The sequence below is a fragment of the Halichoerus grypus genome, chromosome 4 (genome assembly GCF_964656455.1).
Source record: "Halichoerus grypus chromosome 4, mHalGry1.hap1.1, whole genome shotgun sequence".
Classification (NCBI taxonomy): domain Eukaryota; kingdom Metazoa; phylum Chordata; class Mammalia; order Carnivora; family Phocidae; genus Halichoerus; species Halichoerus grypus.
In genome coordinates, this window is record NC_135715.1 from 53,019,522 (window position 1) to 53,046,752 (window position 27,231).

The following is a 27,231-nucleotide window of genomic DNA, read 5'->3' on the forward strand; positions in this document are numbered from 1 at the left end:
AGAGATAAGGTAGACTTTAAGTGAAACTTGATATACTAGTTAATATTATTAAGGATTCAGTTTCTTTTTAATCTCTTTGTGGCTTTCAATGGTGTTTGCTTCATCCTAAAGTTAACAATTATTTATAGTACCGACTTTCTTTTTTTTTTTTTTTAAGATTTTGTTTATTTATTTATTTGAGAGAGAGAGAGAGAAACAGCATGAGAGGGGAGAGGGTCAGAGGGAGAAGCAGGCTCCCCGCTGAGCCGGGAGCCCGATGTGGGACTTGATCCCAGGATTCCAGGACCATGACCTGAGCTGAAGGCAGTTGCTTAACCAACTGAGCCACCCAGGCACCCAATATAGCACTGACGTTCATTTAACTGTGACCTAGTTTGAGATAAGTTAAATGGTCACCCAAGCCCATGATTGTCAAATGATTGCCAACCACAATGAGGGCTTCACGCTTCTCTGTTGTCCAGCTGCCTAGAGAAAAACTCCTTCCACAGAAGCACCCAGCAAGCATTTTCTGTAACCCAATGTCCAAGAAGGGCTATGTGCCCATCCATGAAACGAATCACCATGGTTAGAATGATGGGATACCTTGGTTGGCTTAGTTTAACAGAGCCCATCCTGAGAGCAGGGGCAGAGTCAATCCTTGGGTCCTTGTTGGGTGGGGCCAAGAGGGATTGAATGTGGGGAGGAAATCAATAAATGTCACTACACCCCTCCTTGCCATGTCCCTGCCACTGTCCTGGTTTAGCACCCAACATTTCTTACTTAGACTATTGAAATAACTTTCTTGCTGATTCCCTCCTTTAGTTTTGGTCCAACAGTCCTACATTACTAGCAGAATGATCTTCTTAGCATGTAGATCTGATCATGTCACTACCACATTCAACATTTTTTTGATGTCTTGGCTTTACCTATAAGATCAATTCCAAATGCCTTTTCTTATTAAGTAAAGCTGTTTAATATCCAGCCCTTTTCTGGTTATCTGTCCACTCTCATCTATCTATATTCTCTTCTCTATACTTTAAGCTTTAGCAAAGCTGAATTACTTGAAGTACTGTTCATATGCAATGCTTTCTCATACCTTGTTCCCCCAAGCCTGCCTCAATCTTATCAACCCAGCCAATCTGTATTCATCCTTCCACAGTTAGCTTGAATGCTATCTTCTCTAACTCCTTTCCTTTCTTTTCAGACCCATCCTTCTTTATGCCCACTGCACTTGCCACCCAGGAGAGTCCTATTTTCTGATCAGACCGGGATAGTGGTTGATGGGTTAACTGAAAAACTACTTAAATCGGGGATTATAACAATAATGATATATACTTTAAACATTATATATTTTTAAGATTTTATTTATTTATTTGAGAGAGAGAAAGAGTGGGGATGGGCAAAGGGGAAGGGAGAAAGAATCTGAAGCAGACTCTGCACTGAATGCGAGCCCAATGCAGGGCTTAATCCTACGACTGAGATCATGACCTGAGCTGAAACCGAGTCAGACGCTTAACCAACTGAGCCACCCAGGTGCCCCTAAACATTATTATTATTATTTTTTTTTTTAAAGATTTTATTTCTTTATTTGAGAGAGAGAGAATGAGAGACAGAGAGCATGAGAGGGAGGAGGGTCAGAGGGAGAAGCAGACTCCCTGCCGAGCAGGGAGCCCGATGAGGGACTCGATCCCGGGACTCCAGGATCATGACCTGAGCCGAAGGCAGTCGCTTAACCAACTGAGCCACCCAGGCGCCCAATATTATTTTTTTAAACATCACTTACAAATCACTGTTTCTTAGTAAGGAGTATTGTTTTGTTTTGTTATTTATTTATTATTATTATTTTTTTAAAGCAAGCTCTATACCCAATGCAAGGCTTGAACTCACAAGCCTGAGATCAAGAGTCACATGCTCTACCAATTGAGCCAGCCAAGCACCCATTACTATGGAGCTCTTTTAGACATTTTCTAGTAACACCCTTCCTCCCATTCCCTATGAAGTTTTAATACCACAACAGACACACACTATATCTATTCATGTACTCTATGTATGTCTATAGGGTCAAGGCCTTGTATTTGGATGTGGGTCCTCTGCCTCAGATTTCTTCCACATTGATAATCTATCCTATATGATTCCTAATTTGGGTTTGTTTAAAATGAAGGGGAACAAAACATTTTAAAAACAAACTGAATGTAGAATCACACTCAATTGTTATGATTTTATTCCCATGCCTACCATTTGACAACTTCTTAAACTATATGTTTATGTGTGTATAAAACTTGCTTTTATCAAGTCTTTCCAAAGCATTTAATTTAGTTTTCATAAAAATAACTTGTTCTCTCCCCACAATTACACTTTATCACTATATAATGTCTAATCGCATTTTATTATTTCAAAAACAAGACAACCACTTGGGGATCCAACACAACTGTTGTCAGGGGGCAGCAATAAGAAAATATATAGGAAACAAATAGGTGAAAGAAGTAATATATAGAAAATAATAACAAATGCTTTCAGAGAACTTACAAGGTATCCAGCACTGTTTTAAGAGCTTTACAAAAATCAACTCATTTAATCCTCACAACTAAGGTTCCATTATTATCCCCCATTTTCCTGATTAGGAGACTGAGGTACACAAAGGTCAATTTTTTTTTTTTTTTTTTACCAAAAGTCTTTTTAAACAACAAATGTTTAAAACATCTTTTACTGAGATGTTTCTAAGATATTACCAACATCTGCCTTTCTTTCATAAAGTCTATTGAACCTAATGTAACCTGTCTCTAAAATGGTATAACTAATAAAAATAGACTAATGAAAATTTAATGTGGCTTCCCTTTTGGTTTCACAAAAGCATTCCTCTTCATCCTCAGGGAGACCAGAGAAGTGAGTTTAGCTAAATCAGGATGAGATCTGTGTGAGGAGAGAGAAGAGTTAATTGCTCTTGTTTCCATCCTTTCTTAGGAGGGGAGGGTGACCTTAGCAAAGAACCAAAAGCTGAGAACTGATAGTCTTTATGGAAGGTTTTTCTTTAAAACTGGCTACTGCTATAGGAGCAGATGCTCCAGTCAGCAGTGGGACTGGGACAAGTCTGCAAGCAGTCAGCAATCTGCTTTCACTAGGTTGGGGTTTGAGCCGAGGCACAATCCTGCTGAGCTCACCTCCCCATAAGCTACCATTCTCTCCCTTGCCCCATTCTCCTTTCTCTCCTTTCTCGACTTCTGCTCTGAAAACTTCCCTCTAGCTCTGGAGCAGAGGCAGCAGCTTCCCTGAGGGGAGCTGGGGCTGACTTGGGTCTTGCTCTAGGCTAGTAGCCTGTGACTGTGAGGACCCAGCTGCTAGGGGACACCAGAACCCTCCCATAGTGTGGAATGCAAGGAATCAGTAATCTTATTTGCTTACTTGACACTGTAGGCCCAATGCCTAGTTTAGTGTGTAAGACCTAAGAGATGCTTAGTAAATGCCTACTGAACAAATAAATGGATGAATGAATGAATAACCTGTGGACCCCAATCTAATTCATTTGCTTAGTTCACCAGTATCCTTGATAGTTGTGGATCAGTGTAATGAAATTAATTTTTGTAATAAGACTGAAATGGGAGAGCTAGGTTCTTGTCTCACGGAGTTGAAGAATGAATCTCACGGACAAAGGAGAGTGAATAAAGTGATAGATTTTTTTTAAGCAAGGATACAGGAAAAAAAGCTTTCAGGAGTGAGAGGGGTCCCGACAGGGTTGCCACTGAGGGCTTTTAGGGTTGGTCTTTTATAAAAAGCTTACCATAGGAACTTAAATCTTTTTGACTTCTCTATTGGCAGCACCATGGATTAAGGACTAGTGATAACATCTTTAATGGCTTACTTCTTTCTAGGGTCTGGTTATTTTATTTTATTTTTTTTAACTGACTGAGCCACTCAAGAGCCCCCGAGTGGTCTATTTATTTTAATTGGTACCTTTTCACTCAGCAAGTGAAAACTCTCCCATTAGTCCCTTTGCACATTATAAAGATCCTAATAGCTACAAACTATTAGGATCGATGGAGGGTTGGCAGTTTAATTTTTTTTATTATTATTTTTTATTGTTATGTTAATCCCCATACATTACATCATTAGTTTTAGATGTAGTGTTCCATGATTCATTGTTTGTGCATAACACCCAGTGCTCCATGCAGAACGTGCCCTCCTCAATACCCATCACCAGGCTAACCCATCCTCCCACCCCCTCCCCTCTAGAACCCTCAGTTTGTTTTTCAGAGTCCATCATTTACCCCAAAGATACAAAAGTAGGGTCTGGTTATTTTCTGTTGACCACGGGAGACTGTCATAAATAAGACTTCCTAGGGCAGGGTGGTCTGGGGTGTTCCCTTATCTCTGGTTTCCTTACACCTCTACATTTTTGGGATTTCCGTGAGTCTGATCCCAGAGCCCCTTATCTATCTCTCCTTACCTAGCCCCGCCTGTCCCTTACTCAAGTTCATGTCTCTGAAGAGTCTTGGCATGCTTGTTGGGTTTTTGTTTGTTTTTTAACCCAGTTTTACATGCCACCTTCATCATTTCTTTGCATTTGTTTCCAGCTGAAATGTTCAGCCCTCCTCCTCTTCCATCTAAAAATGTCTTACCCATCCTTTACTGACCATCTCAGTGGCTAAGCCTCCACCACCCTTCTCTGAAGACGCTGGTTAAAAGTGATCGGTCTCTCCCATAAATGCCAACAGCACTGTGGTGGTAACTGTGTACAGTGTACAGTAAGTGCATCGTACAAACTGCTTCCATACCCTTCTCCCCCTTCCCCTTTTGTTCATTTTATCCTTGCAACTTGCCTGAGTCAGAATGTTAGACAAATGGTCTTCCCCTTCCACAGATAAGGAGATTTGGAGAGGTAAATGGGCTTTTCAGGGACACAAGCCTAGAACATGATAGAACACACAGTATAACTCACGTCTCTTACAATAGATACAAAGGGCAAAAGAGCTGCCAAGTTGGCTCAGCAGTTGGAAAACACTTCACTGGCTTCATTTGTTGGTTAATTTTTGCTCCAAAAGGCTTTATTTAAAAAAATAATAATAAAATGGGTCTTGGGGCGCCTGGTAGGCTCAGTCCTTAAGCGTGCCTTCAGCTCAGGTCATGATCCCGGGGGTCCTGGGATCGAGCCCTGCATCGGCTCCCTGCTTGGTGGGAAGCCCGCTTCTCCCTCTCTCATTCCCCCTGCTTGTGTTCTGTCTCTTGCTGTGTCTCTGTCAAATAAGTAAATAAAATCTTTAAAAAAATAAAATAAAATAAAATGGGTCTTTCTACATCCAAGTCAGCAGAAAACCATTTGTGGGAAGAGGTTTATTTACTTCCTTGTAAGTTTCTTCTTTGTAATTTCATCTTAAGTATAGCCATTCATGTGGAGAGAAGGGGTAGAATAAGCAAATTGCCACTTCTGTTGCTTTCATGGGTGGGAGATTAAGGCATTAAAGAGATGTATGATCAGTAGTTGGGGTGGGAAGAATGGTCTGGTGTGGGTCAGGGACCTTCAGGAACTGCAGCTGGAGTCTCTCGGTCTCCCCTTGATAGCCATTTGATGAGACCAAAATCCGCCCATAGGGCTCAAATCCCGGCCCTTGGTTCGGAAGAGGGCTGGGGAGGAGCCAGGCTCCACCGCACGATGCCCAGGAGACCCAATGCTGGCTTTGGGCCTGCGAATCTAAAACAAACAAACAAAAAACCCTACACGTGCCAGGGGCCTCAGCTCTGAGTCTGACCCTGGCTTCGCGGGGACAAAGTGGCCCGAGCCTGGGTGAGAACGAGATCTCCTGGAGACCTGCCCTCCCCCCGCGAGGCAGGGGCGGCGCCAGCTAAACCCGCGAGTGAAGCGCCCTAACTAGTTTGTCCCTGCGGCCCTCTCGTAGGCGACGCCGCGGCGCACCGAGTCTCCCGCGTCGCATTGCCATGGCTGCCCGTGGTGGCGTCGCCGCTGCCGGCGAGGGTCTGCGCTACGCCGAGTACTCGCCGCCGACGACCAAACGGCCGGACGCGGACGTGGACCAGGGACTGGTGAGTCCCGCCGGCTGCCCCCGCCCCTCTGCGGGCCGGCCTGCTAGCACCCCCGCATTCCCGTGGGCCGGACCCTCTCACCCCTCGAACCGTGGTAGTCCTGGTAGTCACATGTTTGTCCCATCTCCTCCGGCGTCCCGCGGAGTCGTGCTCCGCGCCAGGCGTTGACGAGTGGGCGTGTGCAGAGTCTCTGTTCCCTCCAGGAGCTGAAGTCTTGTCGGGCAGACGGCCCGGGAGACCGGCAGTTGCAGCTGCTGTGTGATAAGTACTACAGGGGGGATTCCCAGAGGAGGAGACCCCGGTCCACTCTTGCAGGGTAGGGAGTGAGGTCAGGGTAGGGAGTGAGGTCAGGGGAGGCTTCTTGGAGAAAGGGATGATTAAAAACGGAACTCCGGAGAATGAGTGGCAGTGAACTCAGCGAAAGGAAGAGGAAAAAGTGTTTCAGGCACCAGCAGTAGTAGTTACAAAGTCGTAGGCCGGAGGAACAGGGCCCGGTTGGAAATCGCAGGTGGTTTATTCGGGCTGAAATGCAGCGTTGGGAGAAGTTAAGTGTTCAATAGAAACATAATGCGAACCTCACATATATCTTTAAGTTTTCTGTAGCGATAGTTAAAATGTGAAAAACAGGTGAATTTAATTTTAAGTGTATTTTTATTTAACCCAGTGTATCCACAATAATATTTTGACATGTAATCAGTATAAAATTACTGAGATATTTTACATCCTTTTTTTTTTCCTTTTTTATACCAAATCTTTGAAATCCAGTGCGTCTTTTACACTAACAGCTCAGCTCACTTGGGACTAGCCACATTTCAGGTGCTCAGCCACATGTAGCTAGTGGCTACATTATTAATCGTTGCAGTTCCCAAAGATTAATGGGGACTAGAACATATGAAGCATCTGGTAAAGCACCTGAAGGAGTTGGGATATCCTGAGGGCAGTGGTACCATTTTGATGAGTTTTAAGCTGAGAAGTGACAGATTGGGCTGTTACCAAGTTCTCTCAGGCTTTGTGTAAGAAGAATGAATTAGTTGGAGAAAGTCTAGAAATGTGGCTGTTTTAATTATTTTTCACGCGGCATTCCATGCTTTGCCAGCCCACAGTGATACATACCTTGTCTTTAGATGCATAGCACTTATTATCCATACCAATTGTTGACTACTCATACACTGTATGGTGACATCTGTTATGTTGACCTGTCATTTTCCAGCATTTTCTAAGTTTCCTAAGAGCGGGGACTGAGGATTTACTTCTAGTAAGCACCCAGTTTATGAGCACTCAATTATCATTACTTGATTAACGGGTAAATTTCTGCAACAGTCAGATGGGCTTGCCTGGGAAGGTTTCAGAAAGCAGTATGCTTTCATTCAACAGACATTTCTTGAATACTGCTAGGTGCCAGGTATTATCCTAAGACCTTGGAATAGATAAGTAAACAAAACAGATAAAAGTCTGAAGTAGCAAGCTCTGAGCTCCTGCTTGTCTGATTCATTCCTTACCACAGCCCTGTGAGGCAAGTCCTTTTTAATTCTCACTTAAGAAATGAGGAGACTCAGGGATGCCTGGGTGGCTCAGTTGGTTAAGCATCTGCCTTTGGCTCAGGTCATGATCCCAGGGTCCTGCTCAGGTCATGATTCCAGGGCCTACTTCTCCCTCTCCTCCCCACTTGTGCTCTCTGTTGCTATCTCTGTCTCAAATAAATAAATAAAATCTTAAAAAAAGAAATGAGACTCAAAGTGGTAAGTAACTTACTCAGGATCACTCTCCTAATAAAGTGACAGACCTAGGATTCCAAATCCTATATACCCTTTCCACTGTGACTTGCTCACTTCTTAGAAAAATGGCTTTCTGAGTGGAGTGTTCAGTCTGTGATGTAGACTGGATAAATTATTAGGTTAGGTAGAAGAAATCTCTTTATGGAGAGTTGTAAAAATCTCCATACTGGACTGATTTGCAAGGCAGTTGGGAACTCTGTGGTATTTTGAAGGTAGAAGTAATATTGGTAATCTTTTACATCTGTAGGTACTTCATTTGGAAGAAGATATGTGTAGAATTTAAGATATCAGTTAGGAGACATCTTTAGTAGTCCAGTCACATGAAGGCTAAGGTGTAGGCCAGTGATTCTAAAGTGATTCCTGCCCAGCCTAGTACCTCCTTTTTATAACAAATATTCTGTAAAGTCTCCTGTGATATCCTAAAATGATATTCATAGGCAATGAAATCTATTCATAAAAATAACTTAAAAATCAATGTAATGGTCTAATTGAAACATAAAGGTGAAGTATTTTATTAGAAAATAACATGTTTACTATTTAAGTATGTAAATGTTCGGACATGATTACTTTGGAAGACATAATGAAGTAATCAGTTGCTGGCATATTGCACCAGTGCAAAGAAGCCCTATGAGTGTAACAGCTATAAATGCAGACCTATTTCAAATGTATTATACTGGCATTTCAGATACTGTAAGGGCCATTGTCATTGACAAACTGATTTTTCCCAAATTGCTAACAATTTTTGGTAAAATTTTGAATAAAACAAAATGGAATCTTCCCTCAATTTATATAAGATTTGCGCTTCTGAAAAATTCAGTCTTTAAAACAGTGTGAAAATGATACATTTTATATATACTGTATTATATAAAGTTCTAGACTAAGATGATCACAGATAGGCTTTTTACGTACTTTAATGTCCAGTAGAATCTTTTAAAACTCTGAGAGATGCAGGTAGTACTTTGTTGTACAAGGTTGTTTCATACCTTTTAGGATGTATAGTCCCCCATCCACCAAATACTTTCCCTCCTATCCAAATTATTACTGCAACCAAAAGGTCCTCACAAATTTTCAAAATGTCCCTAAGGGCCTATTCTGCTTCTGTTGGAATCATTGGTCCAGGTAGTGCTGAGTTAGAAGATAAGAGAACTGATAATAATAATTTTGGGGGAGCTTGGAAGTACTGAAAATGATGGAAAGCTGACAAAGGGTAAGTGTTAGGAAAAAATAAATGACCCAGGAGTGGCAATCTTACTGAAAATAGTAGAAAATAAAATGTCAAGGACTTGAAGAAAAGATTTTTCTCATCATTTCTTTAAAAGATGCAGTTTATTTTGAAGTTTTTGAAATATAGCATCTGCAGTTGTAGATGTTAAATAACTCTTTCTCAGGTAAACTTCCCCTTAGGGACTAAGAATTCATGTGCATTAACCAGTTTAGGAGATTAAAAAGATAAAAATGTAGGTCAAGATACTTGGGTAGTACCTTGAGTAAAATAGTATCTTACAATTAGTTGTGTAATAGTCAGAGGTCATGGTCATATTTTGCTTTAGCAAATCCGATTCTCATGGAAAAGTAGAGAAGACACTTTAATGTTAGGAAGAGAATATTATCAAATTTTAAAGCATTTTGAAAAAAACCCAGTTTGTATGAAATGATAGCCTTTAGTTTTCAGTATTTGCCCAAAAAGTGTAACTCCTAGTGTTAGTACGATAGTGTGACATATAAGAAAATTAGTTACATATACATTTCAGTTATAGGCCAACTTGATAACATGAAAACTAAAACCTATCAAACATGTAAATTATTAAGTACTTATTTATTACCAAAACAAAAGAAAGCACTTCTACTATTTTTCATTTAAAATGTTTACCTTGAAGCTTCCTCTGAAGAAATCACATGGATTACAGATTGTATATCCTTTTTTTTTTTTTTTTTTTTTTTTGAAAGCCACAGCAAACATGAGCTAGGGGGAAGAGGGGCAGGGGAGAGAATCTTAAGCAGGCCTCACAGCCAAGGTGGGGCCATCTCATGGACCTGGAATCATGACCAGCCAAAATAGAGTTGGATGCTCAACTGACTGAGCCACCCAGGTGCCCCTGGGCAAGAACTTTTATATGCTTCTGTGATTGGCACTGTATTTGACACATGGGAGTCACTTAATTGTTCATTAAATGAACAGCTATTAACTTCTGTTGCTATTGAGTGACTTAAACATGACTGTTTGATTCTAACATATTGATGAGGTATTTTTTTCTGTAGGATTTCTCCCTTAGGTTAGCCTCTAAAGGAGAACGAGAGTCTGTGTCTTTCTTACTCATTATTCTTTCCCCAGAACTTAGCACAAGGCCTGGTGCATGCTGAATAAATATTTGTATATGTATATGGTAAATGCTAAATAAATTATTTGTGGTGTGAGTGAATAGTCTCCATCTTTCCTCCATCACAACTATCTTTTTGAGGCAGAATAATTTTTTCCTTCTTAATTTCCAACTGGTACAACTATTGTCTATCTTGAACTTAAATATTACAGTCTTGAGATAGAAGTTTTGGCATTTTTATAATGCTTTCAGCCAATTTATATTTATCGAGAAGGTTATTTACTGCTTATTTACTGTTTTGGAAGAATAAAATGCCTTAGGGTATTTGTAAACAACTTTGATCCCCCGCTCCACCAAGCAGTAGCAGCTGTGATGGAGTGGGCTGTTTTCCCAGTTTTCAGAAATTCCTTGATTTGTAGTAGTGGAACATTTAATTTTTCTGGTTTGTTTGTTTCTGGTGGATATTTTTTTTAAAAGATTTTATTTTCTTATTTGTAGAGAGGGAGAGAGATAAGAGAGTGTACAAGGGGTGGGGAGGAACAGAGGGAGTGGGAGAAGCAGACTCCCCACTGAGCAGGGAGCCCGATGCAGGGCTCGATTCCAAGACCCTGGGATCATGACCTGAGCCAAAGGCAGGTGCTTAACCAATGGAGCCACCCAGGGGCCCTGTTTTTTTCTGGTGGATATTTGAAACTAGGTGGCAGTAACAGATACCAGACTTGGCCCATTTGTTGATTTGCTGGTATTATATAAATAGTGCTTCTCCTTTTTGAAATATGTCTTTTATTTATTTTTAAAGATTTATTTATTGTAGAGAGAAAGAGAGAGAGCACGAGCAGGAGGGGCAAAGGGAGAGGGAGAGAGAACCCAAAGCAGACTCGGTGCTGAACACAGTGCCCAATGTGGGGCTCAATCTCACAACCCTGAGATCACAACCTGAGGTAGATGCTTAAACCTTCCGCCACCCAGGCACCCCTAAAATATGTCTTTTAAACTAAAATTAGATATTCTTTATAGGCAGGGACCATGTTTTAAGGATCCTCATTCTCTCAGCTCTCAACATAGTACCAGTCGCATGATTACTGCTCCATAAATTTTTGTTAAATGGTTAAATTAGCAGTTGAATGAAACAACTGGATAGGAAAAAAATAGAGGATTCGAGAAATGTTTTATAGAATTATGAACTGATAGCCCTGAGGAATAAAAAGAGTAAGACAAATGAGACTGTCTCTCTTTTTTGACTTTTTTAATGGTAAAGGGTAAAATATAAGCATCTAATACATTTTATATGCTGTCACAGTACACATCTGACTTTTGATGTGCTTTTCCAGGTTTTGGTCATTTTATTGCTTATTACATCCAATAACACAGTCTCCAAATCTCTTTCTAAAGTTTGTCAATGCATTCAGTTTAATAAAAGAAAATTTTTTTGAATACCAAATACATGGAGGCTATATACTAGATGTCTGTGGGTCAGATATAGATAAACCAGGATTGCCACCCTCAAAGACAGAGGTCAACAGATTTATTTTGTAGAGGGCTAAATAGTATTTTAGGCTTTGCAGGCCATATGGTCTCTGCTACACTACTGCACTCTGCCACTGTAAAGCAGAAGCAGCCATAGATAATGCGTAAATGTGGCTGTGTTCCAGTAAAACTTTATTTACAAAATTAGTTGGAGGGCCAGATTTGGTGTGTGGGGCTGTACATTTGCCAGCCACTTTTCTAGAAGGTAAATTGGATCAAATTTAAATACCTAATTCAAGACCGGCTCTGTTAAGCACTGTCATTTATTTGTTCATTCATTCATTCAACACTTATTTATTGAGTCTCACTTTAAAACTCCTAGAAAAAAACAAGGGCATTAATATCTTTGATACTGACCTTAGCCACATTTCTTAGGTATGTCTCCTCAGGCAAAGGAAACAAAAACAGTACTTCCTAAATGTGAGATCTGGAGTCCCACTTTATTAGGTAAGGTACTGAGGCTAAGTGCTGTAGTTAAAAGATGAATCAAACATGGGTTTTGTCCTCAAGGGGCTTGAAAAATATTTGATTTTTCAAGAGAAGCTTAGAAAGAGAGAAAAACAAATGTAACTTATTATCAAGGGGAAAAATATATTGGGATAAGGTTGTGGATATACCTGAATGGCAAGTTAAGGAGCGAGGACCATGTCTATAGGCAGTTGAAGTTTTGTAGGAGCTATGTGATCGATGGCGGGCTTCATGAATATTAAGCCTAGAGAAATGTTTAAGAAGGGTAGAGGATAGAGAAGCAGAAGAGGGCAGGACCGGTTAAGATTGTATTAGAGTGGGCAGTCCTCTGGAGTCTAGAGGCCGTAATGGCAGCAGTAAAAGCAGTGATAGCCAAATGTTTTATACCAGGCATTAGGCTAATTCTTTAAATGCGTAAACTCATTTAGTCCACGTAATAACCCTGTGAGGTGTAGATACTGTTATAATCCCCCACTTACAGATGACTAAATTGAGGCTTAAAGCAATGAAATAATTTGCCCTAGGTCACACAGTTGATGTGTGGATGAACCCCAAAGGTATTCTGCTTTCTTGCCTCTGCTTTTACTCAGAATATATTCTATCTTCTTTCCCCTTCAGCCTTCCTAACTGTGTCAGTGAAGGTCTAACCAGGAAAACAGATACATCTAAATTATGTAAAACAAAGGATATGTAGCACAGAGAGTTGGTTTTATAGGTGAAGGAGTTGTTGTGAAGCCAGGCCGGATTGTGAGGCAGTGAAGACGTTGAGAAGAGTAAAAAGCCACTGGCCGCCTCATGGCCGTGGGGTCAAATGGAAGAGGTGGTGTTTTCATAACCACTGCTTGGTAACTGGACCATGGGGGTGTGTCCAGTGGGGAGCTGCAGCCACGGAGACACAGGGAGGAAAGGGGAGAAGTACCCTGGCCTTTCCCCTTTTACCAACCTCCTGTCTCCCACTATTGCATCCCATTGGTCGGACTCAGCTGGAGCCACGTGACACAGGAGGCTGCAGGACTTAGCTGTTCTCCCAACAGAGCGGAGTAGGGAAAAGCCGGGGAATGCATCAGTGAATACGAACAGGTCTGGGACCAACACACTCACTTTGGCTGTTTTCAGCTGTGAGGCGATTTGAATTCCACAGATGTTGAGAAATTTGAAAGTGTAGTCTCCTAAAAACACTGTTACAAAACACTATTTTATAAATGGTGTGTATTCCTTTACCCTACAGAAATCTATTTCACTCAGTGTAAGGCAGAGTATTCTTTCAGGAACTCCATTTTCACCGTCTTATGCTCTCTGAATATTACTTAAATGCTATTAGGGATTAAATAAGCATTATTGGCTCTCGTGAAAATCTAACCACCATGTGTAACATTTTTTTCGTTTTAAAATTAAATAGACTATTTTTCAACTATAGATTTAGATTTATAGAAAAGCGAAAAGATAGCACACAGAATCCCCATGCACCTCACTCAATTTGCCCGGCTAACATCTTGTGTTAGTTTGGTATGTTTGTTATCATTAACAAACCAGTATTGCTTGATACATTATTTTATTTATTTTTTTTTTAAAGGAATTTTTTTTTTTTATTTATTCATTTGAGACAGAGAGATACAGAGAGAGAGAGCAGGAACAGTGGGGAGAGGCAGAGGAAGAGGGAGAAGCAGACTCCTTGCTGAGCAGGGAGCCCGACGTGGGGCTCGATCCCAGGACCTGGAGATCATGACCTGAGCCGAAGGCAGACGCTTAACCATATGAGCCACCCAGGCGCCCCTGCTTGATACATTATTAACCAAAGTCCGTACTTCTTTCAGATTCTTCAGATTGTTCAGTTTTTACGTACTGTCCTTTTAATGTTCCAGGATCCCATCCAGGATACCACATTACATTGAGTTTTCGTGTCTCTTTTGTCTCCTGTTGGCTGTGACAGTTTCTCAGACTCACCTTGTTTTTGATGACCCTGACAGATTTGAGGAATGCTGGTCAGATATTTTGCAGAGTGCGCCTCCCCTGGAATTTGTCCGTATAAAAGGCACATGCTATAAACATGATCTCTCACTATATAGGTTAACCTTGATCTAATCTGATGAAGTAGTATCTGTCTGGTTTCTCCACTGTAAAGTTAATTTTTCCCCTTTCTATACTGTACTTTTTGAAAGGAAGTCACTATGTGTGGCCCACATTTAAGGAGTGGGGAGTTACGCTTCCCCTCCTTGAGGATGGAGTTCTTTATGAAATTATTTGGAATTTTTCTGCACAGGAGATCTGTCTCTTCTCCCCCATTTATTTATTTTCTCAATCATTTATTTATATCGGTCAGGGTTTGTGGATATTTACACTTGGGTTATAACCTAGTATTGTTTATCTTGTTGCTCAAATTGTTCCACCTTTGGCTTTGGTATCTCTTTCAGTTGGCTCCTATGTACCTTTGACATACCCCATTGCTGTAGGGTTTTTTTGAGCACTTCCTTACTTTTGGCACTATAAGGTGCTCTAGGCTCATTTTGTATGTTTTTTGTCCCTGTCCTAGAATCAACCATTTCTCTAAGAAGCCTTGTGTGTATAACATTTTATCTTAGGGGAAACTTCATTCTGGGTCACAACTCTGGATCCTAATAGTTTCATTTTTATCTTCTTACCCAACTTGTCCCCATTTTCCTTATCTTCCCCTTGTATAGCTGATGAAGTATGGTAGTAAAAGATTTCCTTGTCTTGGGGTGAGTGGCTGCGCTTTTAGTCCACCAGAAAATGTAGCATTTCTCCTACAGCTTCAGCCATGCTCTTTTTTGTTTTGTTTTGTTTTATTTTTATTTTTCAATATCTGCTATTAGGGACTGCTAATAGAGGATGCCAGGAGACTGTGAAATCAAAGAGAGAGACGGAGAGAGAGATTCATCAATCTTTCTGTATTTATCATTATATTTCAGGTTTGTTACAGAATCTTACTAAGTCAGTGCACAGAAGTGCCTATCTCCAGGTATAAAGTAAAATATTGCATATTCCTCTAAATGATTTATTATGATCTTCCAAGGAATAATTTCCACTTGGCATACCTGGAATTTAACAACAACCATCACTACCACCACAACTGAGAAAATAATTTTGTGTATCAGATATGTAGAACTGAAGGGTTAAGAACTAAAACAGCCTTGAGATCAGTTACAGATGGTACTGTAAACAGCACTTTTTCCCTTATTTTCTATCTTCAATGATGTTAAAGTTTTACTCACCAAGAACTTCATAACTATGTAATACTTAAAATAGCATTTCTAAGTATATTATATGGCTTTTGTGAAGAGTTTTAAATAGAAGTTTTAAAAAGTGCCATGAATTGATACCTAATTTATATATTTCCTTTAAGTGATTTGGGGTAACCCATTTCAGCCTTTCCTTCCATTCTAGAAAACTTGTGCTATTCTACTATTTAAAAGCAGAATATCATGTAGTTTAGAACAGTTAGAATATCATGTAGGACTATCATGATTCATTCATTCTCATTTCTAAGTATCAACAGATCTGTTTCTGACACTAATGTTATTGTCTGCATTGGTATCCTAGGGCTTTTTGACTCTGAGATTTTGCAGAGTATCACTTTACGTCCTTGTACTATAAATTCACCTTTGGCCAGTACAAGTTTTTTCCAAGTTTGTTTGCCCCAAAACACTGCTTCTTAATCTTTTCAAATATGTTATTTTATAAAGTGAAAAATTTCATACCTGTCTACTGCTTCCATAATATTAGTAATATTTTCTATTTTTATTTGTTGAATATATAAAAATAAAACAGAATGATAGGCATGAATATACTGAGTTCATGATGTGCATGCAGATAATTGAGGAAGTAAACTAGCACTTAGTCAATGTCTGCTAATTACCAGATGCTGTGATTACATTTTCCCATTTCTCATAATAACTCTGAAAAGTTAGATATTACTTTTCACCATTTCACATATAAGAAAACTGAGGACCAAAGTGGTCAAGGTCATATAGCTAGTAAGTGGCAGGTCTAAGATATGAAACCAATTTTGACTTGAAAAGTCCTTGACTTTTTACTGAATGATATTGCTGCTCCATCATTTAGATATCGGAAATTGATGAAATCCAACTCCGAGAAATGATTTATACTCCTGGTATTTGTGCTAATTTTCAGAGTCTTTAGATACTTCAAGATATGTTTAAAAATTCTTAAACCTTGAAGCAGAGTTAATTTTATTTCACCTTAACTCAGAAAGGAAGAAAAGAATACTGTGTAATGAAATTTAAGCTGTAAGCATTACCACTCTAAGGAATTGTTGCCTAAAGTGAAATAGGTTATTGTAAGGGAGTAAAAGTAGTTTTCAGAAAATGGCATGATTTCCCAAGCAAAAAGAATAAGCAAAGCTACAGTGTTGTTGCAGGTAAGGTATACATCAGATGTAAGCCAAACGAGTTTAGGGAGTACTTGCCAGGGACTCTAAAGTCAGTGTAATAAAAGCTTGTAGGAGTAGATGATAGAAGAAGAGGCTAGCTAGAGATGCAGCAAGATCATTTTTATGATCAGGGTGCAAAATTAAGTGTAGCGATAAAAAGGGAGATGCCAGAGATCAGTGCATTTGTTTTTATTGAAGAGTGCCAGGAGGAATTTGTGATAGGTCAGAGGGTTTCTGGCTTAAGAAATTAAGTTTTTAAGCCCCTCTGACCAAGTAGGATTTTTGCAAGATTTTTCTTTCTTAATAACCTTTATTTTTTCCTCTGACTTTGAAAGAAACAACTGTGTAATAATGTGATATAGTAATTGTAATAGCTACCATTTATTGAATGTTTATCACATCTAAAATACTAAGTGATGTATGTGAATTTTCTAATTTATAAAAATTCATACCGACCTATAAGTATTATCCTTATTTTACAGATGAGGAGGTTAAGTAGTTTGTCAGAGGTCATGGAGCTGACAAGTAGAGATCCAAAAGTCAAACCATATTTCTTTGATTTTAAAATCTATAATTCTAGGACTTTGTTTAAATGATAAAATTTAGGTACTAAGAATATATAACTACAGTTAAATTTTGGTTTATCTCATTCTGTTTCCTTTTTCTTCTGTGTATATGCTGTACATTCTGGTTTATAATCATTTATTATATCATCTATAACCATTCCTCATTATGTTATTTGTCAGTGCATATTTCAGATATGCCCTAATTTATTTAATTATCCCCCTATTGCTGGGTATTCAAATTGTTTCCAGTTTTTTATATTATGAATAGTGCAGTGATGAATATTCTCATATGTAAGTTTTTATGCACCTCTCTGATTATTTTCTTAGGATAATTTTTTTAAATTATACTTACTGAGCCTAATGACTTGAATATATTTAAGGCTGTTGATTCCAATGATGAAATTACCCTCAAGACAGATTGTCCCAATTTGAATTCTCAGCATCAGTTCATGAGATTGTTCACTGAATCACTCCCTCAACAACTTGTAAGACTTGGAGTTGCTGGCTAAAATGTATGCTCTCATTAGTAATGGCCTTCATACCTGAAGACTGACAAGATTGCCACATGTCCCTATCCAGAAGAAAAGTTGAAGGAAATATGAGTAATTCCACTTACATACTTACTAAAATGGTCAATTTAATCTACTTCTATACTTAACAAACTGAATGATTTTATATTAAATGTAGGAATATTGAAAATACAACTTCTTGGGGATGGGTGGGGGAAGATAAAATTTTGTGGGAAAGGGAATTATAAGGAGCAAGGGCATCAAGGACTGGTGCTAGGATCTAGTTTGGCATTAGATAATTAAATGATACTATGTTTTCTAGGTAATTAAAAAACTAATAAATAGGATAAGACATGATAAGGCTTTTGTGAATGGGCATTAAAGTCAGATAGGGATGTTTCATTGAATATGAGCTCACACTGGAAAGATTGACAGATTTTTATAATTTGAAGAGTGGGAATAATTTTAAATTGTTGCTTGAAGACATAGGGTCCAGTCTGGAATTAAAATACCTGTATTTTAGTTCAAGTGCAGACACTGATAACCACTGCTATAACTTGGACAAGGAATGTCACTTTTCAGGACTTCAATGTCTTCCTCTGTAAAATGTGGGTTTTTCTATGCTAGTTGTTTTCTGTCATTTCTTTCACCTCTATGATTGTGACTTTGACTTACTGTATTGCAGTCAGAAATGCCAACAAAACATTGCACACCCTAAGGAAGCTGTTGAAAATAAAACAGAAATATATCTTTTTGTGTAAAAGTATAGTGTCTCTGTATCTAGAATAATGTGTGTATTTCTCTTGCATCTTTTAAAACAGTCAATAGAAATTTTCCAGAAAGAGACAACAAATAAATATATTGAGGGGAGAAGTAGGTATGAAGTGTGGAGGTGCAGGGAGGGGAAAGCTCATTTGAAGAAAGGCTAAAAGTTTAGAACTTAATTCAGGGATAGTTTAGAATTCTTAATTCAGGAAGTCACTGGGCAAAGAAATAATTTAATAAAAGTATAATAATAAAATGGTAAAGCATATCCATTGGGTAAAAAAGTCCCTTTCTTCCAAATTTTAGAAACAGAACTAAGGATACTCCTTAAACTTGAAAGAGAGAAATTTAGGGCAGTGATAAAAGTTAAAGAAACTAACTCTTAGACCTAAATGAACCTTGAAGTGCCTAAAAGAGCCAGCTTTTTTTTTTTTTTTTTTGGTGAAAAAATTTATATTTAGATTTAGCCAGCTGGACTCAGTTTAGATGATTCCAATTTTGTTGGCAACATCCAAAGCATCATAGTCAGGAGCCAGTCGAACATATGCCTTCTTCTCTCCATCAGGCCTGATCAAGGTGACCTTGGCCACGTCAATGTCGTAGAGCTTCTTCACAGCCTGTTTGATCTGGTGCTTATTGGCCTTGACATCCACAATGAACACAAGTGTGTTGTTGTCTTGTTTTCTTCATGGCTGACTCAGTAGTCAGGGGGAACTTGATGATGGCCTAGTGATCAAGCTTGTTTCTCCTGTGGGCGCTCTAGAGGATATTTGGGCTGCCTCTGCAGACGCAGTGTCTTGGGTTGTGGGAATGTAGGTGATGTGCGGATCTTCTTTTTTTTTGTGACTGTGGACGCCTTTCAGCACCGCTTTCTTGGCCTTCAAAGCCTTTGCTTTGGCTTCGGCTTTGGGAGGGGCAGGGGCTTCCTTAGCCTTCGGCGCCATCTTCGTAAAAGGGATTTCCCTAAAAGAGCCAGCTTTTGAGAGCAGGTGTATCTGAAGCTTCAGACCAAAGAACAAGTCTCAGAAGTCACATTTATAGATTTGACATGTTTAGCATTGGAAAACACAAAGCAAAGATGCAGAGCCCACACTAGTTCTTACTTCCTAACAAATATTTTCCAAATGCAATAGTTGTTTTTCAGTATCATTCTGAGTTAATTTTCTGATTAGAAATTTGCTTTGAAGATCTTGCCTGTTTCTGGTCTGGTTGCTTGATCTTGAGATGATTCCATATTGTTAAATAGATGGAAGTTGACTTTATATAAGTTGTCTGGTTGAATCTGTTTAAAATATTCCACAGGTAACTAGTCTAATCTATATTTAACATTTTATAGATATTTAACATAGTCTATAGATGATCCCTGTCCTCCTAGTCACTTGTGGTGACCTAAGGTCACAGTGAATTAAGGGAACCTTAATCAGAATTCAAGTTTCCCATCTTCTAACCTTTATTTTGTCCCAGTACTGTCCCATTTTCCTCCTTGACCTAACCTTGACTCTGTCCTTCAGCTTTATCTGGACTTTTCTCAGAAGCCATCTATTGCCCAGAAGCAGAGTACTTAGCCAGCTGGCCATCTGTCTGTCTAACCATCTATCCCCATATGCATCCATCCTGTCAATTAACCACTAACTTTTATTTAGCCCATACTATATTTTGGGACTACAAAGATGAATAAAGCCTACTTCTTGCTCTCTAGAGGCTCACAGTTGAGTAGGGGAGATAAATTTTGAAGCTGTAGTCTGGGATCACAGCAGTGAAATAAACTGGGAGGTGGAGAGGTGGTGATACTGGAATAGGAGAGATTCCAGTGGCGTTGATTTCTTTCATATTTGGGAGTTTACTTGATCTTGCTGCCTGTCTAGAGTAGTTCCATTTTTCTTCTTTGCTGTTTAGTAGCTGAAAAGCCATATATCAAACACCCTTCTGTGTTAGGGATAGGGATTGATCATGTCTTTTCATGAAGGGTGGTGGAAACAGAAGGGCAGGGACTAATAGAGTCAGTGAGGGTTGTGGGGATATGACTCAGGTACCTCCGCTCCCTTCCTCACAGCCAGAAGCTTCAGAGGAGGGAGAGTTTATTTTGAGAGAAAATGCCATGGTCCAGATATAGGGTTGGGACCAGCTCCCCGGGAAAATGTTTAAGAGTAGGTACAGGTGTCTTATTGACGGCCCCTGGTCAAATATCTGCTGAAGTCATCTTTCAGCCTCTCAATTCCACTGCTCCCTACTACATTGACTAAATTGTAATAAAGATATAAAAATGAAGTCTTCCCCTCTCAAGCGAAAGTGAAAGTTTTTACAAATTTTTAAATAATTCCAATTACTATGTTATTATAATTTTATATACTTAGAGTTTTTAGTTAGTGCATCCTTGTTCCAGAATTGACTGATGAACCATGTTAACACTAGCAAAGTCTGTGCACTAGGTTATTCTCTGCACACTGTTATCTCAGTATAATTGTATAAAGCAGTGGATCTTAACTTCAGTGTTCCTGCACATTAATATAGCAAGATGAGAAAAGGATGGCATTTACAACTATGTGCCTTTGCAAATAACCTAGAGTATGTTTTATCTGGTTTAAAATCTGAAGCCTAAGAATAGAAATGTCCTATGTGTCAACTTTTGAGAATCATTGACAAATAGTATTAGCATACTTTTATTATTCCAAGAAGTATTTCTAGCTGAAAATCTACTAAGTTCTCAAAGGAATTAGATACAGTTACAGATAATCTAAGATAATTAAAGCAAGCTGGCAAAATTTGAAGACATACATGTTTTGTTCTAAGATTTTGAATCAGTTTATAACCTTTGTGAGGTCATCTTACTGATCTATTTCTTTACCCCTAGTGCAGTGCCTGGTCTGTAGTAGGCACCCGGATTAAACGTTTAAATGTTGAATTAATTAGTGAATAATGAGTGAATCAAGGGGATATGACTAAAGGCTTTATTTTCTGGTACTGAAACACAGCAGAAGTCTATATCAGTCAGGGTTTTTCAGAAAACCAGAACCAAGTAGTATGTATTATTTATGTATTTATTTTGCTGATTTGGCTTACATAATTATGTAGACTGGCAAGTCTAAAATTTGTAGGGCAGCGGCACCTGGGTGGCTCAGTTGGTTAAGCACCTGCCTTTGGCTCAGGTCATGATCCCAGGGTTCTGGGATTGAGCCCCACATCCCATCCAGCTCCCTGCTCAGCAGGAAGTCTGCTTCTCCCTCTCCTTCTGCCCTCCCTTCCATGCTTATCCTTTCTTTCTCTCTCAAATAAATAAAATCTTAAAAATAAAATTGTAGGGCAAACCTGAAGGCTGGAAACTTTTAGACAGTAGCTTATTCTTGAGGTTGAATTTTTGCTTCCTCAGGGAAACCTCAATTTTGTTCTTAGGGCCTTTCAACTGATTATATGAGGCCCACGATATTATCAAAGATAAACTCCTTTAAAAGCAACTGATAGTAGACACTAACCACATGTACAAAATAATCCACACAACAACACCTCGATCAGTGTTTCATTGACATAACCAAATGGACATAGAAAATGAACCATCACAGTATCTTTGGGTTTAAGGACTTGGAACCAAATGTACGGCCTGGTTTGGCAAAGCTATGATGAACCCAGGAGCATCCAGGGCTAAGTTGATATGGAGGTAGGACTTTGACCAGCCACATTTAATGTGAACAAAGAAAGCTGCTTATTTTATTAGGAGAAAATGGAGACAAGGTTTACATCAGTGGGTCACTGAGGAAATGCAAAACAGTACTTAAAAGAAATTTTTAAGAAATCATTATGTAGGGGCACCTGGGTGACTCAGTCTGTTAAGCATCTGCCTTCAGCTCTGGTCATGGTCCCAGGGTCCTAGGATTGAGCCCTGCATCGGGCTCCCCACTTGGTGGGGAGTCTGCTTCTCCCTCTCTCTCTGACCTTCCCCCGCCCCCCCGGCTTGTGCCCTTTCTCTCTCAAATGACTAAATTTAAAAAAAGAAAAAAATAACTATGTATAGCAAGGATTTAAGTTTGGGGAATTTTGTTAATTATTTATTAGAAGTTAGAGAAATATTCAATTGGGCTAAGCCTAAGAGTTTTGTTTTTTATTATGTTTGGCTTTTGGTTTTATTCTTTTGCTTTGTTTTTGTTTTGCCCTTTTATTTACTATCTAGTCTTGCTGTAGAAATTAATGCTTGCCTGCAGTTAAGAATAAATCAAGTGACTTTAAAGTGGAGCAAATACAGATGTAGTTAGCTTTGCCTTTCCTTTTTACTTAATTTAAGGTTTTCAGGGGAATTAGTGTTTTGAGAGAGTTTCAAATGTATTTGTTTTTGGCAATGGATGGTAAAGGCCAGGTAGATTAATGCGGATTAGTCCAATTTAGGTATGAAAATCTGTGAAATTCCTGCCAGCTTGAAGATTTTAGGGAAGGATAATTGTAAAAATTGTCTTCCTGATGTCATTTTATCATGTCTGACACTTTTTCTTAAATATAAATTCTCTTCCCCTCTTTCTTTTGATCTGAATGTGCATTACCTTTCTTTCCCAAATTCTGCTGATTTGCCAACAGTCTTTCTTATTTCTTCTTTTTTCTTTTCCACTTACATTGTTTAAATTCAAAGAGCTTTCTTTGTAGAAATTGAACCAAATAATAAGGCAGCATAAAACACTGAGTTCAGCAGAAAGTGATTTGCTTGTGATTAACCCTTGAGAATTGAGTCACTGCAAGATAACAAAGAAAGAATGTTTTTTGAGACAACCTGCCCATTCTTCTTTTCCATTCTTAGATGAGACCTTTTTTCTCCCCAGGTGTTACAAATTCACGTACTTCTTTGCTTGGGCTTTATTTATCATTTTCATGATGGCATGTTTTTAGAAAAACAAGTCCAGAAGAGAGCTGATGACCTCCCTTTCTTCTGACCCCAGTCCTCTCACAGATTCTTCTCTTAGGCAACACCATTCTTCCAGCTGTGTAAGGCAATAACCTTGACATCCCTTTTTATACCCCAGCTTTACTGAGTTATAATTGACAAATAAAAATTGTATATATTGAAGGTATACAATGTAACTTGATATACATATACATTGTGAAATGATTACCACAATCAAGCTAATTAACACATCCATCACCTCGTGTGTGTGTGTGTGTGTGTGTGTGTGTGTTGAGAACACTTAAGACATACTCTTAGCAAATTCAAGTGTAAAACTTATTCATCTTATACTACATGTTTGACCAACATCACCCCATTTCTCCTACCCCCAGCCCTGGCAACCACCTTTCTACTCTCTGCTTCAATGAGTTCAGCTTTTTTAGATTCCACATAAATGTGAGATCCTATACAGTATTTGTCTTGCTGTGTCTGGCTTATTTCACTTTGCATAACGTGCTCCAGGTTCATCCATGTTGTCACAAATGCCAGAATTTGCTTTGTTTTTATGGGTGAATAGTATTCCAGTGTATATATACATATATTTTCTTTATCCATTCATCTGTCAGTGGACTCTGTTTCTTCTTTCTCTCATACTTCACTTCCAATCTCTCAACAAATCTTAATGTTTTTATCTTCAGAATGTATCCAGAAGCAGACTACTTTTCCCCATCTTCATCACCAATCCCTTTGGTCCAAGCTACTATTATTTCTTGGATTGTTTTAATGGACTCCTAAGTCATCTCCATGCCTCTGGCTTTGACATGTCTATTATTTTTTTAAATTTTATTTATTTATTTGACAGAGAGAGAGAGCACAAGCAGGGGGCAGGGCAGAGGCAGAGGGAGAAGCAGACTCCCCACCGAGCACAGAGCCCGATGCAGGACTCGATCCCAGGACCCTGGGATCATGACCTGAGCTGAAGGCAGACGCTTAACCGACTGGGCCACCCAGGCGTCCCGACATGTCTGTTCTTTTTTTTTTTTTTTTTAATTTTTTTATTGTTTTGTTAATCCCCATACATTACATCATTAGTTTTAGATATAGTGTTCCATGATTCATTGTTTGTGCATAACACCCAGTGCTCCATGCAGAACGTGCCCTCCTCAATACCCATCACCAGGCTAACCCATCCTCCCAACCCCCTCCCCTCTAGAACCCTCAGTTTGTTTTTCAGAGTCCATTGTCTCTCATGGTTCCCGACATGTCTGTTCTTAACATGACATCTAGTGATCATTTTAGAATTCTAAATAAGATAATGTTAGGCTTCTTCTCAAAACAATCATGTCTCATATCAAAGTTTAAGTCCTTATGTTGACCCCTAAGGCTTGACATGATCTGTTCCCATGTTACCTTCTGACCTCATTCCATATTCCTTTCCCACTCTCTCACTTTCTGCTCTGTGCACACTGGCATTCTGGGTATTCCTTAAACACACCAGGCATACCCCTGCCTCGGGGCCTTCATACTTAATCTGCCTGCCACATTTCCTCAGACATTGGCATGGCTTCTCCACTTTCTTCAGTTTTTTTTCCCCCAAAAGTCACCTTTTCAGTGAAGCTTTCCCTGCTTACTCTATCTAAATTTGACGCTCTTGGTATACAAACACACACCCACTTCTTTACCTGCTTAATATTCTCCACAGCACATAACACTTTCTATTGTATATTTTGCTGATTTATATTGTTTAATGTCTGTTTCTTGTGCTAAAAGGTAGCTTCAGAAGGATAAGGATTTTGTCTGATAAATCATCAGAACTTAGAATTGTGACTGGCATATAATATAGTAGGCGCTCACTGAGTATTTATTGAAATCAGTCAACCAGTCAAAGATGAGAGATAGCCTCCAAATAGCTACTTGAAAAATACCTAACTCTTTTATTGGAAGTTTCTTTATTTTTCTTCTTAAAACAATTCAATCTTTTCTTCATGTTTTCCTACATGGACTTAACGGATTATCTTCATTTTTGTGATGAAGTTTACCCGACACACGGCTCTTTATTTCATTTTCTTGGTCATCTGTGAGATTCTTGGATATATTTACCTGGTCTGGGATGTTTAGAGACATGATTATGTGTTAGTGTCTTAGTTAAATTTGATGACCACTGTCCGTTACATTTTCCCATTTCAAATATAATTCCATTCACTAGCAACACACAGTACAATACATAAGTCATACAAACTCTAAAAGCTATCTGGATAGTGGGGAAGCTTCTTAAGGTCATTTTCATCTCATTATACAAATTTTTGAAAAGCTACTATGTACTGGGTACTTTGTTAGATTTTGGAAATCCAAAGAGATAAACAGTCCCTACTTCCAGAAAACGCACATTTTAGAAGTTTGAAATAGGTAAAACCATTATTAAATTATGTACCATGTATTATAATAGATCTGTTAAATACTGTGGGGGCACTAAAGAGGTTTGCTTGGGTGAGGAGATGGATGGGGAAAACTTCACTGGGAGATGACCTTGAAGCTGTTTGTTGAAGAATAAGTAGGAATTTTCCAGGAGGACTGAACAGAGAGGAATAGAAAGGAGTAAGAGTAAAGACGTGGGAGTAAAGAAGGACTAGCAGAGATCTGCCATGTTTACACAGTGTGCTGGTCATTTTTCATAACCTTGTCTGATAAATCATTTTGAGCATCCTATAACATAGGTATTCACATTTCCATTTTATAGATGAAGAAATGGGCCCAGACAAATCAGCTTAGGGTAACAGAACCGGTAAATGTTGATTTGGATACTCAGGGTGGAAGATTGAGGGAGTTCATGCTTGCCACATGGATGAAAAACATGAAGTTTTATAAAAAAAAAAAAAAAAGTACAAATTTAGAATACTAAAGGCAAAGAGGAATGGGGAATGGTATGAATTAAGGATGAGGAGGAGGATGATATTGAGCAGATTTGAAGGCCAGCAGACATCAGAAGCCATAATTTTCTTCTGATGCCATTTAGTGTGGACATAAGACTTTTCTTCAGCCAGACTTAGCAGTGTAAGAAAAGGAATCTCTGTGGTAACTCTCCAACCATTTTGAAGCCAATCAATTTCATTGAGATTTTATCATTCATTGGTTTCTGCAGTGCTATTATGCATATGCATGGATATTTTAATATCTAAAATATTCATGCTTTGTGTATGGTCAAAGGTAATACAGTGAAAACTATGTTTTTTTGGCATTTTTCACAGATAAAATCTAAAATTGTCATGAATTTTTAAGAATTAAATACCATTGGCCAATATCACATAAATTTGTTATGTGTATACATATTGTCTTTGTTTTTCATGGTGACCATAATGAAATTGTTAAAAACTGAATTTCCAAATTTGGGGCAAATAGAATGTTTTCTGTTTTTCTTATATAGACCACTGTTCCCAAACACCAGTCTGGACTAGTTGTAAAAGAATTAGTTGGTAGAATTTCTAACTGATGTGTAACTGATTTAGTTCTTAGCGCTCTCTCTCTCTCTGTCTCTCTCTCTATATATATATGCACATTTTTTCCCAAGTTTTTATTATAACCAATTAATTCCAGTTAGTTAACATATAGTGTAATATTAGTTTGAGGTGTAGAATGTAGTGATTCATCACTTAACATACAACACCAGGTGCTCATCACAAGTGCCCTTCTGAATCCCCATCACCTGTTTCACCCATCCGCCCACCCCCACCCCTCCGGTAACCATCAGTTTGTTCTCTGTAGTTAAGAGTCTGTTTCTTTTTTTCCCCCATGTTCATTTGTTTTGTTTCTTAAATTCCTCACATGAGTAAAATCATATGGTATTTGTCATTCTTATATGTGCACATTTTTATAGAAAGATCAGCTCGTTTAAGTATGTGCTAGCCTAATGTTGTACAGAGAAGAAAAATGTATCTAAGAATTTATTTAGATCTTCTGCAGGCCTAGATAATGTTAGCTACTTTCCAAACCCATATACATCTGAGTCTTCAAAGAAAATGTTTCAA

The 27,231-nt window shown here is 38.7% G+C and overlaps 1 protein-coding gene across 1 annotated transcript in view; it reads left to right on the plus strand.

The window, feature by feature from the left end:
- The first annotated feature begins 5,807 nt into the window (after positions 1-5,807).
- DNAJC15 (DnaJ heat shock protein family (Hsp40) member C15) overlaps positions 5,808-27,231 on the plus strand; it is a 79,223-nt gene continuing 57,799 nt past the window's right edge. The window contains exon 1 of the mRNA XM_036091029.2: positions 5,808-6,012. Coding sequence (XP_035946922.1) covers positions 5,908-6,012 — 105 coding nt within the window. The 5' untranslated portion in view covers positions 5,808-5,907. The remainder of the gene's footprint in view (positions 6,013-27,231) is intronic.